The 15,390-nt window shown below is 41.2% G+C and overlaps 1 protein-coding gene and 1 pseudogene across 1 annotated transcript in view; one reads left to right on the top strand and one right to left on the bottom strand.

Annotated features, from left to right (window-relative positions):
* The window catches only part of si (sucrase-isomaltase (alpha-glucosidase)), a 96,478-nt gene that overhangs the window by 38,139 nt on the left and 42,949 nt on the right, over positions 1-15,390 (bottom strand). Inside the window, exons 18-24 of the mRNA XM_027172241.2 lie at positions 11,609-11,763; positions 10,961-11,045; positions 5,759-5,815; positions 4,325-4,449; positions 2,725-2,813; positions 1,346-1,395; positions 840-1,013 (exon numbers count right to left, since the gene is read on the bottom strand). Of these exons, the coding sequence (XP_027028042.2) occupies positions 840-1,013; positions 1,346-1,395; positions 2,725-2,813; positions 4,325-4,449; positions 5,759-5,815; positions 10,961-11,045; positions 11,609-11,763 (735 nt within the window). The remainder of the gene's footprint in view (positions 1-839; positions 1,014-1,345; positions 1,396-2,724; positions 2,814-4,324; positions 4,450-5,758; positions 5,816-10,960; positions 11,046-11,608; positions 11,764-15,390) is intronic.
* LOC113643495 lies at positions 11,292-11,439 on the top strand (annotated as a pseudogene).

Genomic DNA, 15,390 nt, shown 5'->3' with positions numbered 1-15,390 from the left:
GCAGAGATGACAGACCTATGGTCCCTCCTCGCCTGAGAGGTCTGGGCCTGGGCATGCTGACCTGCCTCCCTAGTGTTGGGGGGGGGTGGGGGCACAGGAGGCCACACTTGCCCTTATTACTGCTCTGAGTGAGCTAGGAGAGGGTTGGGTGCGACAGGAATATGGCCCAGGCTGCTTGCCGCAGTGAGTGATAAACTCCCTGAACGCCACTGACTGGCATTTCACCTCCTGATGCCTGTTGACAACAGCACTCACTGCGTCGCCGAACAATCCCTGTGGTAAAATTGGAGCAACCTGGTTAAAAGACTTATCCTTGCCTTTAATTCTCATTAAGTGGAGACACATGTGCCTCTCCGTGGCAACCAGCACAGCTGGCCAATCTAAATTCAATTTAGACACATCGTGTGTCATCACCTCGAGGAGCTCCTCGAACAAAACTGACTGCGTCAGCAGATCAGAGGGGGAAAGCCCCTCCCCACGAGCACCTCAGTGCCTGATGCAGAAAGCAGCATGCTCTCTTCTGGGTCGAGGAAATCTCCACCTGAGCTCCCGAAACTGAACCCGAGTGAACAGAGTCAGGGGAGAAGGCAAGATAAAGGGAAAAACCGAACTCCCACAAAAGGGAACCATTACAGTAATTATATAATGGAATGCTCTTACCTATTTGCTTAGTCAATATGGATATACACACATGCAATTTGGATATGGATATACACATATGCATTATTATTACTATTATTGTTGTTGTTGTTGTTGTTGTTGTAGTATTAACAGGAACTTCCTATGCAGAACTGATAACAGTGTGTTAGCTTTTAGTGTATAAGCAAAAACACACTTACCTTCTTCACTGAGTCATATTGAATGTTGTAATCCGGCAATGTAGTGACCGTGTAATTGTCATTAATGGTCACAGTCTTGGGGGGGATGTTAAGTCCTAAAACAGTGATGTTCTCAAATACCAGATTGTTTGGATCAACATAGCCATTATGGAGAACCTGCATGATCAGTAATCCCTAAAAGAAACACATTTTTTTATCCCCGCACACTGTATGTTGAATTTTGTAAATCAGACTAAATTCACTGTGACTGTGGTCTATTTATATTACTCTATTCATATTATTATATAATATTATAAATTAGATATTTCTTCATAGTTTTCAAATAAAATGATTCGTAATGGACTGCAAGAAGTAGTCTTTTCTTAGATTTTGGGAAACAGTCACACAATCTGAAGTCTCTTAAATTTAAACTGCTTGATACAGATACATTAAGAATAAGAATAATGCTAAATAACAAAGGGCCAACATGGGACAATGGAATACAATGTGATGTTTAGAAAACCTACTTGGGCAACAGAGAACTGGTAATGGATGTAGGCCCCAGATGAAACAGTATCTGAGAGAGAGAGAGAGAGAGAGAGAGAGAGAGAGAGAGAGAGAGAGAGAGAGAGAGAGAGAGAGAGAGAGAGAGAGAGAGTGAGAGAGAGAGAGAGAGAGAGAGAGAGAGAGAGAGAGAGAGAGAGAGAGAGAATATTCAGTATTCAGAGTTCACATACAAAAAAGATCACAGGGCAATAGAGTGATATGTGTGCTTTAATCAGTAATACCATCACATCAATTTACTTGCATTGCTCTGTTATTACACTCATTGAGTTAAATGTTGTTAAACAAAGAATAAAACAGAGCACATCAACAATTTGGAACAGTGAGCCTGGATGCAGGAACTGCATGTCTGATGCATAAAAGTTGTGTCGTTGTGCTTCTTGAGTTCATTTACATTTCTGGCATATTAGCAATGCAGTCATCCAGAGTGATTTATATTTTATCTAATTTTTAATATACCTGCACAGTTGAGAGTTAAGGGCCTTGCTTAAGGCTTTAGCAGTGGCAGCTAAGTGGCACTGGGATTTGAAATCTATGCTGACATTATAAAGGAGTTGCAATAAGGGACTTGCAGAAAAAGTACTGGTCACTCCTTGAAAATGACAGCTATTTATACTTACTATACACTATACTTCTATGCTTCTCTGTCAGTTGAGACTGGGGTTGACTGTATAGTGACCCAAAATGATGATGAGTGCTGTTTTACAATAAAATGCTGCTTTAACAAAATACAAGTTCTTTCTTTCTTTTTTCTTCACTTGAATTTTGTACACTTTTTATTTGTCCTTTCTTCTTGGTGCAGAAATAATGTAACTCTTCTATCAAATGTTTGTTCTAAAAGCTAAGCAATGTTCAAGTAATCAGATACAAAATGCCTCTATATATTGTGTATACACCCAGAACTCTCATACACTTCCTCAAAAAAGACTACACAATAAGATGATACACACACACACACACACACACACACACACACACACACACACACACACACACACCTTTTTCCTTTTTCCTACTCAGAAAATAAACAATCCATTACATTCCTCTGCATCACTTACAATCATGAATTATTACTCTCACTGTTGTCAATAGTATTATATGTATTTGTTATAATGAAATAAAATAATTAATTCCTCTTCAGCCGATAACAACATAGATATACTCTACACAGCAATGACACTCATTACGAAATCTTTAGAGACTATATAATTTGCATACAAACACACCTCCACACTCAGATAAAAAGAGACTTAAATAAAAAGAGTAAATAAAAAGAGTAAATCTTATTTATTTATCTATTTAGTTATTTAGTTAGTTAGTTAGTTAGTTAGTTAGTTAGTACCTCGAGAATCTCCATCGTCCCAAAATAGCTCGCCTGATGCTTCATTGTTGTCATCAAGTGCAATGATCAGACCCATAGGAGAACGCCGACTGCAGGAACACATATGCTTTCATCATCAGACTACTTTTACTAGGAACTAAATAAGAGAGAGTGAATAGGCGAGCCTTAGAAGTACAGTATTGTACGTTCAGCATGCCAGCGGGTGGTTTTTACTTTCACTCAAATATGAAGTTTGAGACAAACAGGCATCGTGCTCATTATCATAGCATTTACAGCACCCTTAGCATCTGCTACTACTAATGAGTTCAGACAGTTGTATTCAAAAGTTTAGGAACCCCATTTCCAAGATTTTCATTTATAAATATTTGGGTGTTTGGATCAGCAATTTCATTTTGATCTATCAAATACCTGAAGGCCATATAATATTTCAGTTGTGAAATGAGGTTTATTGGATTAACAGAAAATGCGCAATATGCATCAAAACGAAATTTGGAATAATACAATTGTGTGTTCCAATTAATCAGTGCTAAGTAGTTACAGGTATTCAAATCAACAAAATGGCAAGGGTGCCCAAATTTATGCACCTGTTTAATTTTGTTTTGATGCATATTGCACATTTTATGTTAATCCAATAAACCTCATTTCATTACTGAAATATTACTGTGTCCTTCAGTTATTTGATAGCTCAAAATGAAATTGCTGATACAAACACTCAAATATTTATAAATGAAAATCAAGGAAATTGTCAGGGGTTCCTAAAAGTTTGCCTATGACTGTATTTTGGGAAAAATAACCAAATTCATTAGAACACATTGCACGCAGGTACAAAGAAAAATAACTGTGTGGGCAGGAATACAAAAAAAATTTAAAAATACCCTGCAAATCACTTTTTGAGGCCAGTTATGAACTGTGATTGTAGCTGTAGTAGGTTAAGGTACTGCCAGAGCCAGAATTCAAACATCATGCTGACACAGCTGCCATTTCTACCATTTCTACCTCTGGGATTTTTAGTAGACTAGAGTACATTGTTAATGATCAGGGGGACATTAGTTGTCACATCAGCCATAACACAAGAGCAATGAAGGGTACTTAATAGGTCACAAGTGCACAATAAACAGTGCACAACAAACTCATAATATACCACACATAAAAATATATAAAAGTATACATATAAATATATGTGTATGTTATTTGCAGGTTATGATTTCTGTGGAGAATAACTGTCCACAATATATTGCAGATTGACATGTTTAAAAAAACTATAGGTTAGATATGTGGAATTAGCAGTTTATCAGTGTTTTCCAAGAGATTTCTATGGTTAATATATATTATATTTGCACTAAACATATGTTACATATAATTACACTCTAAATTAACTAAACAAAATTAAATAGACTACATGTCACAATTTAAATATTCTAACATAAGACCGATCCTTTATCAATTTGAAGCTTAATACATGTATCTTCTTCATTTGATGCCTAACAATTAGTTATCATCATCATCATCTTGGTAACCACTAAGAAATTTCCTCCATAAGAAAACAGCTAAGAATGTAATGTGTGTAATGTGTGTATACATAGGCAGCATGCAGAGTTACCTATATACTGTAGTGACTGCAGGTCTCTGGATTGGCAAAATGGCTCCGCCCCTAATGTGAACACCCATCTTGTCTAGAGGCAGGTACATATCAACATGCTGTTTGCGCTCCTTCAGTTTCTCTTCCTGTAAAATAATAATAAATTAGAGTACTTTAAAAAAACATTTCCAACATTTTCACTATTTAGCTTCTCATCAATCCATCACAGCTATGATCACTATGCACCAACTAGCCAATCGCTAAGCTTATACCTGCAAAGTCTAACACAAATACACACGCACACACACGCACGCACACACACACACACACACACACACACACACACACACACACACACAGCAACACAGTCCATCTTGACCTGCCATGACGAGGCTTGAGCTTAAGCTTGTTTTATTTATTGCATAAATAGTGCTCATTAATCTCTAACAAGAAGCTGGACTAGCTCTTAATATCTTTTTGTGTGTTAAAATGCATGATTATTTATGGTCTGTATTCACAATGTCTTGACCCTGCAAATGGTTTCTAGCTAATCCCACATTTATGGAAGATCTTATCCATAACAAGATAAACAAGAAAATTGTAAACGTCTTCAAAGCAAGAGCTCTCTTTTTTTAACATGCATTATTTGAAACCACATTAGATAGTTAAGATAAAAATGTGATACTGAAGGTAATATATTTCGAGTGTTTTTAATAATAAACTGTGACCTAATGTTTTAAAAGTAAACATCAAAACTATGGATTTGTAACAGACTACTAAGTAACTGTAAAAGTTTTGTATTAACATTGAATGAACACAGACAGAGAGAGTTTAGAGAGAGAGCAAGAAGGAGAGAGCAAGCAATATAACTACAAAGATAACCAAAGACATTAAAGAAGGCTTGTTACACTAATTTCTTAATTATTTAATTCTTAACTAGTTAAACTTAAACTTCAAACTGGCTAGGAGCAACATAAGCAACAACGGTATCCATCAACTATTGTCATCTATCTATCTATCTATCTATCTATCTATCTATCTCTCTCTCTCTCTCTCTCTCTATATATATATATATAAATATAAATATATATATAAATATATATATATATATGTATATATATATATATATATATATGGACTTGTGAACATTTTCTTCTTCTTTCATGTATGCTTTAAATGTATTTATTTAAACAGTTTAGGGGAGATGTGAATGGGGTTAGTTTACTTAATGCAGGATGTCATTTATATAGATGATAAGTGTGCTTTTGATAGAATCACACCTTTGTGAATTTTGATATACTGTACAGTGATTAGTCACTGGCAATGCCATTCTGTGTTAAGCTGTTAAACATTTTCATAAAGTGAACCATGAAAGGGGCTTAGAGTGTTTTTTTTTTTTGAAAACATATTTAAAACGTAAAAAAATACAATAACATGGCTGATATTTGGTCATACCGTCTCATAGTTGTACCACACTGCATCAGGAATGTATGCATTTACTGTGTCCACACCCTGCAACAGCAAAGGATAAAATAAATTAATGAAAATCTAAGACCAGCTTAATGTGTGAACAAAAATTATTATTCACTTATTAACAATAATATTTATGTATGTATGTACAGTATGTATGTATTTATTTATGCCACATTTTATTATTCAAACAAGACACCTCTATTTTTCATTACAAGTAATTGTCAAGAATTTGATTCTTTCTTATTTGACAGACCCCAAATTATGAGAACAAATTCACATCAATGATCAGATAAATTGGCAGTGTTGTGATTTATTTGGTTTACAGCAGCAATTATAATTCTGAGGCATTCCGATTGCTTCAAGATTTAGTGTATTTAAAAATAAAACTGTCCTCAAATGACAGAAATGGGCTTCAGCAATTTTGCATAGTCAAGTGATATTCTCAAAGAGACCTCAGGGTATACGAAAGTGCACTGCAGGTTCAAAATTTATAGTTTTACACACAGAGTTAATTGCAAAACAATCAATGACAGCTTGGTGTGATATGAAAGTTATACACAGATAATTCAATACACAGATATCAGATAATTCTGTTTTTTTAATTTGACACGTCAGGAGTGCTTATATTTTCTATACCCTCAGTGGGACAATTTATTTAACTCTTCTGTGCTCATGACATAAACTTCCACTCCCTAGTGTTAAAACTACAACAGGTTAACTCTGTAAATTGTTTGCGTGAGAAAGGAAGGAGATGCTGCATCAAAGCTGATGCAACAGGGAACACTTCCTTGCCCATGGAACCCTGACACTATGGGAACGTCAACACCCACATCACCACATGCCGGTTGAGGACTTCCCGGACGCCATGAGAGCGCATGAGCGGTCTGGGAACACATCAATAGCTCTGAAGGACATGGGATTCTGGATAGGGGTTCAGGTCCAGGTAATGGAACCCCATAAAAGTGTACAGACAGGACCAGCATGCTGCAGCACAAATTTCTTTTAGAGGAACACCCCAGGCCAGGGCACTGTATGAGTCCAATATACCTATATTGGAGTGAGCTTTACCCAGAGACGAGGCAACACCACACACTTCATAGACCTGTGTAATGGCCTCTAATACTCTGTCTGCCAGGTGCTGCTTGGAGACTGGATTAACCCTGTTAAGGCTCCCAAAGCAGACAAATAGGGAGGAGGACTTACAGCACAACCTTGTGTGGTGGACATAAGTTCACCCTTACTGGGCAAGCAAGTGCAGCTTCCCCTGTTCCACTGACTCATAGGGTGGAGGACAGTAGGCCTGTAGGATGACTGGATAACCGGCCATCCTGGGCACCTTTGGGACATATCCCATCCTGGGGTGCAGGATAGCCTTGAACATGCCAGGGGCAAATTCTAGGCAGGTAAGGTGACTGACAGGGAGGGCAAGGCTATGAGAAGAGCCATCTTCAGGGTTAGAAACTTCTCAGTTTGCCTACCCAAGGAGGCCCCCGAGGTCTGGTTTGTTATTTGCAGCAACAGCAGCCACAAAATCTTTTAAAGTAAAGGGGGAAAGGCCCTGAGAAAGGTAAGGATGCAGTAACTCCAGCACTGTGCCCACCAGGCAGTGAACTGAGTCTTGACAGCACTGAACACTTCAGAAACAGAAAAGCCTCCACTTTATAGCATACAGTCGGTACCTCTCATCTCTCATCTGAGGTGGTGGAGACTCTATACCTCCGGTGAGATACCTGCCTCTAGGAATTGGTTCCCCTATGGAACCAGACCCAGTAGGTATCCCTATTGACATCAATTGAAAGAAACCTGGTCTCTGTCCAGAGCAGAATTTGCTTTGCCAACCTGATCAAAGGGTGCAAATGCAGACTGCCCTAATGATTGATATATGAAACCACTGCAGTGTGGTGTGCACACTAGCACATAGGGAAGGTAGGGATGGCGGTTCAAAAGACATTTCCAAAAGACCAGCTTTTCCAAATAAGAAGGGTACAAAGCCTGTGGTGCATAACCATCATAATCTTGAGGTTTAAAGCCCACAACCCTAAACCAGAGCTGGAATGGTCTCATGTGATGCAGAACCAAAGGGACAATGTTGGTTTCAGCTGCCATGAGGCAAAGCACTCTTTGCATGTCGGTTTAGCCAAATAGCTTTCACTGCTGACAAGATGAAAGCCACCCCTGTGGAAGACAGACATGCCTGCATCGTCTTGGAATCCCCAACTACCCCAAAAAATAGTTTTCTGAGGAGGAGAAAGCACAGACTTCTCTGGGTTCAAACTGTGCCCTAGAGACCTCATATAGGCATGTGCAGTATCTCCTGATGACTGGCCACCATAACCTTTTACTGGGGCAGAATATGCCATTCATCCAGGAAATTCAGTACATGGATGCCCTAGAGATCCAGCAATGTCAGGGAATGTCTTAGCACATAGTAAACAAAACACAATACTGCCAAGCTTTACCCCCGAAAGCAAACCTGAGCAACTTCCTGGGCTCTGGCAGAATACCTATGTGAAAATAGGCATCTTTGAGATCTATTGTAACAAACCAGTTCTCGGCCATGATCTGCCATGCAATAAGCTTGAGCATGATCATCTTGAACTTGAAAGTCTTCAAAGTACAATTCAGAGCCTGCAGATTCAAAATTGGACACAACCCCCTGTCTTTTTTGGGAACAAAGAGTCCTGATCTGGGAGGGGCCCCTTACCTCAGAAGTGAGAGAAGTTCCTCTCAACAAGTGCAGCCACTGAACGGCCCATAGCGTGGGCCATTTGCTTTGTGGCGTTTTGTGATTAAAATTTGATTTAAAATCAGATTTGAAAAGCCCCTCATCATACATACACCGAGCTCTTCAGTGCATCATGCTCTTCTGGGTCAGGAGAAATCACCACATGAGCTTCCAAATCTGAAATGAGGATATCTGACATAGGGGAGAGGGCAAGAGATAGACAAGGACCTTGCATCTGCCAAGTCAATCTGCAAACCCTTATGATCAAAGCTGTCATGTCACCTCGGCAGACAAGGGACCTGAAGCACAAGGCACAGACGCTTAGCTAAAAAATACAGTCAAACAGGATCGGAGCTTATGCAGAGGAAACTTATCACAATGCCTGCAGTTGTCTCCCTCGAGTGTTGACCAGCCATACTCCTCTCCCAAAAAACAATGTAAAGAACGTGTGTGTCCTCCTCTGTAATATAGCAGTTGCACAGTCCTTGTACTTTGGTTTAATAGCGGGTTATTTGAGTGCTGCGTATCCTGAGTGGTGAATTGATCCTCATGAACTCCTCTATCCGCACTTGGTAAGTTTTGTTCGGTTTTGCCAAGGGGACTTTTGGCGTGTATTTGCGAAATTACTAGTAATTCTGTTTTTTACTATTTGTTATAGGATTCTCCCTCTCTTTTCGTCCTGGCAATTATCACTGCAGTTCACTGCACTTATCACTGCACTTTTTCCTCCGCTGCGCGCCGAGTGACTAACATTGGCTTACAATCATTTAAAGGGACTTCTGCTACTGCTATCTGGTTTCTGGGATAGTTTTAACTGATCTGCTCTGGTCTACTCTGGGGTGGACGATCGTGTATTTCTTGGGGCTGGCCTAAGAACGACGTGGCCGCTCCTTTGAGTCCTGTTTCCCTCAAACTTTTTATAATGTTTTCTGTTGTGTTGAATCGTTTTCATTCATACTGTTTTATATGTATTTATTTTGATTTCTTTCAGGAGCTGGGGGTCCCACGGGTGGTGCTATTCCAACGTGTGCTGTGCGACATTCTTGAAGTGTACGAGTGTGTGCTGAGTTCACGGGGAGGGGTGTGGGTGTGGAAGTGTGCGGTTGGATAACTAACCCAGGTGATCGCCTCGGTGGATAACCCCAGCCCTGTATTTAATTGTGATATTTTGTTTTGTCTGTTTAGAAGTTGTGTAAAGTGGTTGTTTATTATTTCTTTCATTTGATCGTTGTTATGTGTATTTGTCTGTCACTGTACCTTCTTAACAGTGAAGACCTCTTTTCTTTTTGTTGTTTTTGTAATGTTGGTTTGAGCTGTTAGTAAGGGCTCTTTAGGATTGAGCATATTTTAAGTGAGTTTTTATTTTTGCAAGTATTCAATAAACGTACTTTTTTTATGATGCCCACGTTTCTTGCCTACACTTATTTATAAGAGAATCGAACTTGTGTGTTCTGATAACAAACACTGGGGTTTACTTCTATTTCCTAGTTTAACCCTCCCAGGTGGCGTAGTCGAATTGGTTACAAATAGATAAACTTGGGTTTGTGTGTGATAAGCTGTACAGTTCTCACTCGTACCTCCTAACACACCACACCGCTCCCGCCACATAGGCATACAACATTTTGCTACAATATGACCGCTTATCAGTTGAAGATGAAAAGGAAGTATGGGTGCCCATTTTAACTGGAGCAGCTTTAATAGGAATGTTCAAATTTACTTAAATAACTGTCCTGAACATAAACAATACAGTGCTTTATCTAGTCTCTCCGTTATCTCACAAACCTAAACAATTTATTTACATAACAAAAGCATAGGGTTGTGTAGAAGGATAAGCCCTTTCTAATTTTCTAACACATTCTCTTTGTTAGAAAATTAGAATGAGTCTTTCTGTAAAGCTTGCATTTAAATAGCAAACCTACTGTAGTTATGTGGTACCCAGGACCTAAAAATTAGCTGGAAAAGTTATTAAACATCATTTGTGCATAGTATTAAGCATAATATTCAACACATTTTACTTTCCCAAGGATTTGTTATGAATCAAAACTATTTCACATATATTTCATATGTGTTAAATTGGCAATTAATCAGCCATTTGAACATGACCGCAATTTATCTGTTGCTCTAATTTCACTGCAATGAGGTCGTTGCTCTCATTAGAAAGGAAGAAAAGTAATGGAAAGAAACATTTTTGTAGCAAGTCCCAATGGAGGTCACCATCATGCACCCAAATGGAACAGACAAGAGCAGAGTAACATGGCCATGCTTAAATGATTAACTACAACAGACAGAGATCTCTGTGTTTGTTTTTGAGGATGGCAGAGAATTGTGAAATATGAAAAGATCAATCAGAGTGTTTTTCCAATTGAGAACATGCATATAAGCCTGATATATTCTGTGTGTGTATGTGTGTGTGTGTGTGTGTGTGTGTGTGTGTGTGTGTGCACGCGCGCGCATCTTACAGGATCCAGTACAGGTGTGATAAGCAAATGTGCTCCCCATAGAAACTGACGATCCACAGTCCATGTTGCAGAGTCTGAATAGAATCTGAAACGAAATGCAAAGCAAACTTTATACTTGCAAACTTAGAATATCACAGATTTTACCAATGCATGAGTTTATTTATTGATACAAGGCAATTAAATTACAAACAGGTTCTAAAACATCTTTCCAGTGCAAAAAGTCTTTCCAGTGCAAATGGCAGAGCATGTTAATCCAAAGCAATTCTGTATAGTATGTTCCTGTCTGCAGTACACCATACAATATTAACAACTGATGTTGGCTCAATGTTGGATCACTTTTGGGCCTTTTGGCTAAGATCAAGTGTAGTATCTTTTCTTATTAGTTTTTATGTTGTTTTTTGTTGCACCATGGTCCTGGAGAAACATTGTTCCATTTTACTGTGCACTGCATCACCTATATATGGTTTACATGACAATAAATTAATTCTTGACTTGAATTAACAGACTCCCCTTATGATGTGTGTCACCCTTTCTGTCTCACTGCTTCAGAACATACTCTACTGATTAGTAGAGTGATACTTAGAGAGACTTAGTGATATTTCTTCTTCTTTGTAGTGAGAGTGAAGCATATCATTGTTGTAAACTCACTCATGCATGACAGGTCTCACCACAGTGTCCCCACTGTCATAGGCTTTATAGAAGAGTGTGTAGAGGTATGGCAAGAGCGTGTAGCGGATGCTCAGGTAGTGTTTGGAACTTTTTACCAGCACAGAGTCAGCGCCGAAAGCTGCAGGATCCTGAGGCTTAAAAAAAGGAAAAATGTATATTATTATTATTATTATTATTATTATTATTATTATTATTATTATTATTATTATTATTGTTATTATTCAAGACCTTGTCATGCTGAAAAGGCTTGTATACTAAAAAAATATGTTACCAGGGGTTTAATCTCACAGTTGGGCCAACACACATTATCAGAACAGGAGAAATCAGAAAAAGAGTGAGCCCAATCCCCCCACAAAAGACTGTGTATCCTGCCCCTTGGTGGTGTCTGCAGGTAAGCTATGAATATGAAAAGTACCATTTCCTCAATTTCATTACATTCAAGCATTTCAAGAAAGTTTAGATGAAAGAAGTACACAGGACTGAACTGATATGGGGCCACATTCAGTGCCACATGTCTTGGCTTTCACCAAAAAAAAAATTCAAGTCAAAAGACCCAAAAATGGATATATATATATATATATATATATATATATATATATATATATATATATATATATATATATATATCGACCCTTTGGCATTATTTGTGCTTATGGGCCAAATGGCAGTGTAGAGTACCCGACCTTCTTGGCATCTCTGGGAGGGGTGCTAGAAAGTTCTACTGGGGGACTTCAACGCTCACGTGGGCAGCGACAGTGACACCTGGAGGGGCGTGATTGGGAAGAACACCCCCCCCCGAACTGAACCCGAGTGGTGTTCTGTTATTGGACTTCTGTACTAGTCACAGTTTGTCCATAACGAACACCATGTTCAAGCATAAGGGTGTCTATCAGTACACATGGCACCAGGACAACCTAGGTCGGAAGTCGATGATCGACTTTGTGGTTGTTTCATCTGACCTCTGGCCGTATGTCTTGGACACTCGGGTAAAGAGAGGGGCGGAGCTGTCAACTGATCACCACCTGGTGGTGAGTTGGGTCCGATGGCAGGGAAGGAAGTTGGACAGACTTGGCAGACCCAAACGTACTGTGAGGGTCCACTGGGAACGTTTGGCAGAGTCTCCTGTCAGAGAGATCTTCAACTCATCTCCGGCAGAGCTTCAACCAGATCCCGAGGGAGGTTGGAGACATTGAGTCCGAGTGGACCATGTTCTCCACCTCCATTGTCGATGCAGCCGCACGGAGCTGTGGCCGTAAGGTCTCCGGTGCCTGTCGTGGCGGCAATCCCCGAACCCGGTGGTGGACCCCAGAAGTAAGGGATGCCGTCAAGCTGAAGAAGGAGTCCTATCAAGCCTGGTTGGCTCGGGGGACTCCGGAGGCAGCTGATAGTTACCGGAGGGCCAAGCAAGCTTCAGCCTGGGTGGTTGCAGAGGCAAAAACTCGGGTCTGGGAGGAGTTCGGTGAGGCCATGGAGAAGGACTTTCGGTTGGCCTCGAAGAAATTCTGGCAAACCATCCGTGGCCTCAGGAGGGGGAAGCAGTGCCCTGCTCACACTGTTTACAGTGCGCGTGGGAATCTGCTGACTTCGACTGGTGACATCCTCGGACGGTGGAAGGAGTACTTCGAGGATCTCCTCAACCCCACCAACATGCCAGAGGCGGAGGGCTTGGTTGTGGACTCGTCGATCCCCCAAGCTGAGGTCACTGAGGTAGTTGAGAAGCTCCTCGGTGGCAAGGCACCGGGGGTGGATGAGATCCGCCCTGAGTACCTTAAGTCACTGGATGTTGTGGGACTGTCTTGGTTGACACGCCTCTGCAACATCGCGTGGCGGTTGGGGACAGTGCCTCTGGACTGGCAGACTGGGGTGGTGGTCCCTCTGTTTAAGAAGGGGGACCGGAGGGGGATCACACTCCTCAGCCTTCCCGGAAAAGTCTATGCCAGGGTATTGGAGAGGAGAATTCGGCCGATAGTCGAATTGGATTCAGGAGGAACAATGCGGGTTTCGTCCTGGTCGTGGAACACTGGACCATCTCTATACCCTCACCAGGTTGCTGGAGGGTTCATGGGAGTTTGCCCAACCAGTCCACATGTGTTTTGTGGATCTGGAGAAGGCATTTGACTGTGTCCTTCGTGGTGACCTGTGGGGGGTGCTCTGGGAGTATGGAGTTCGGGGCCCTCTGCTAAGGGCTGTCCGGTCCCTATATGACCGGAGCAGGAGTTTGGCTCGCATTGCCGGCAGTAAGTCAGACTTGTTCCCGGTGCATGTTGGACTCCGGCAGGGCTGCCCTTTGTCACCGGTCCTGTTCATTATTTATATGGACAGGATTTCTAGGCGCAGTCGGGGGCCAGAGGGAGTCCGGTTTGGGGACCACAGGGTTTCGTCTCTGCTTTTTGCAGATGATGTTGTCCTGTTGGCTTCTTCAAATCAGGACCTTCAGCATGCACTGGGACGGTTTGCAGCCGAGTGTGAAGCGGTGGGGATGAGAATCAGCACCTCCAAGTCCGAGGCCATGGTTCTCAGTCGGAAAAGGGTGGTTTGCCCCCTTCAGGTTGGTGGAGAGCTCTTGCCTCAAGTGGAGGAGTTTAAGTATCTTGGGGTCCTGTTCACGAGTGAGGGAAGGATGGAGCGGGAGATCGACAGGCGGATCGGTGTATCTTCTGCAGTGATGCGGTCGATATACCGATCTGTTGTGGTGAAAAAAGAGCTGAGCCACAAGGGGAAGCTCTCTATTTACCAGTCGATATACGTTCCTACCCTCACCTATGGTCCTGAGCTTTGGGTCATGAAAAAAAGGACAAGATCCCGGATACAGGCGGCCGAAATGAGTTTCCTCCGCAGGGTGGAGGAACAGTGGCTCCACTCTGAGCTCTTCCCGAGTGACTGAGCTCCTCACCCTATCTCTAAGGGTGAGGAGCTCAGTCACTCGGGAGGAGCTCAGAGTAGAGCCGCTGCTCCTCCACATTGAGAGGGGTCAGCTGAGGTGGCTCGGGCATCTGTTTCGGATGCCCCCTGGACACCTCCCTGGGGAGGTGTCCCGGGCATGTCCAAACGGGAGGAGGCCCCGGGGAAGACCTAGGACACGCTGGAGGGACTATGTCTCTCGGCTGGCCTGGGAACGCCTCGGTATTCCCCAGAAGAGCTGGAGGAAGTGTCTGGGGAGAGGGAAGTCTGGGTGTCCCTGCTTAGACTGCTGCCCCCGCAACCCCGCAATATCATTAACACATTTTCATCATCACATTATTACCTGCAGCCCAAACTACACTACAAGTCAAAACTTTTTAATGTGGATTTACTGATTGGTTGATTTACTTGTTTATTTTTAAAATAATGGTTTAATAGAGAGTGCTTGTATCTGTCAGATTAAATGTGCAAAACAACCATCAACATTGGACTGGCTTAAGAACAAAAAGTTAAATTGGTCCTACAGTGACCAAGTCAAAGTCCTGATCTCAGATTCACTAAGAATCTGTAAAAATTGCATTCCACAAGCATCACATGCAATTTAAAATTACAGCATAATCTCATGGAATGTATAATGCCTTACATTTGCATTAACAATCCCGATGCTACTTTTTTCTTTATTACAGGCAAATGTATGCACCTGTTATGCATTCTATTTTGTACTTAGATTTTCTAATTCTAGTGTGCTTAATTTTTTTTAGCTGAAAATATGAACTCAGTGACTTTGAAATCTAATGATCAAATGCATTATTTAATTTACACCTACAGTGTTTAATGAACAACTAGATTCATGATTTATC

Source organism: Tachysurus fulvidraco, chromosome 13 (assembly GCF_022655615.1).
Source record: "Tachysurus fulvidraco isolate hzauxx_2018 chromosome 13, HZAU_PFXX_2.0, whole genome shotgun sequence".
NCBI lineage: Eukaryota > Metazoa > Chordata > Actinopteri > Siluriformes > Bagridae > Tachysurus > Tachysurus fulvidraco.
The sequence above is the reverse complement of the archived record's forward strand: the minus strand, read 5'-3'. Positions and strand labels throughout refer to the sequence as shown.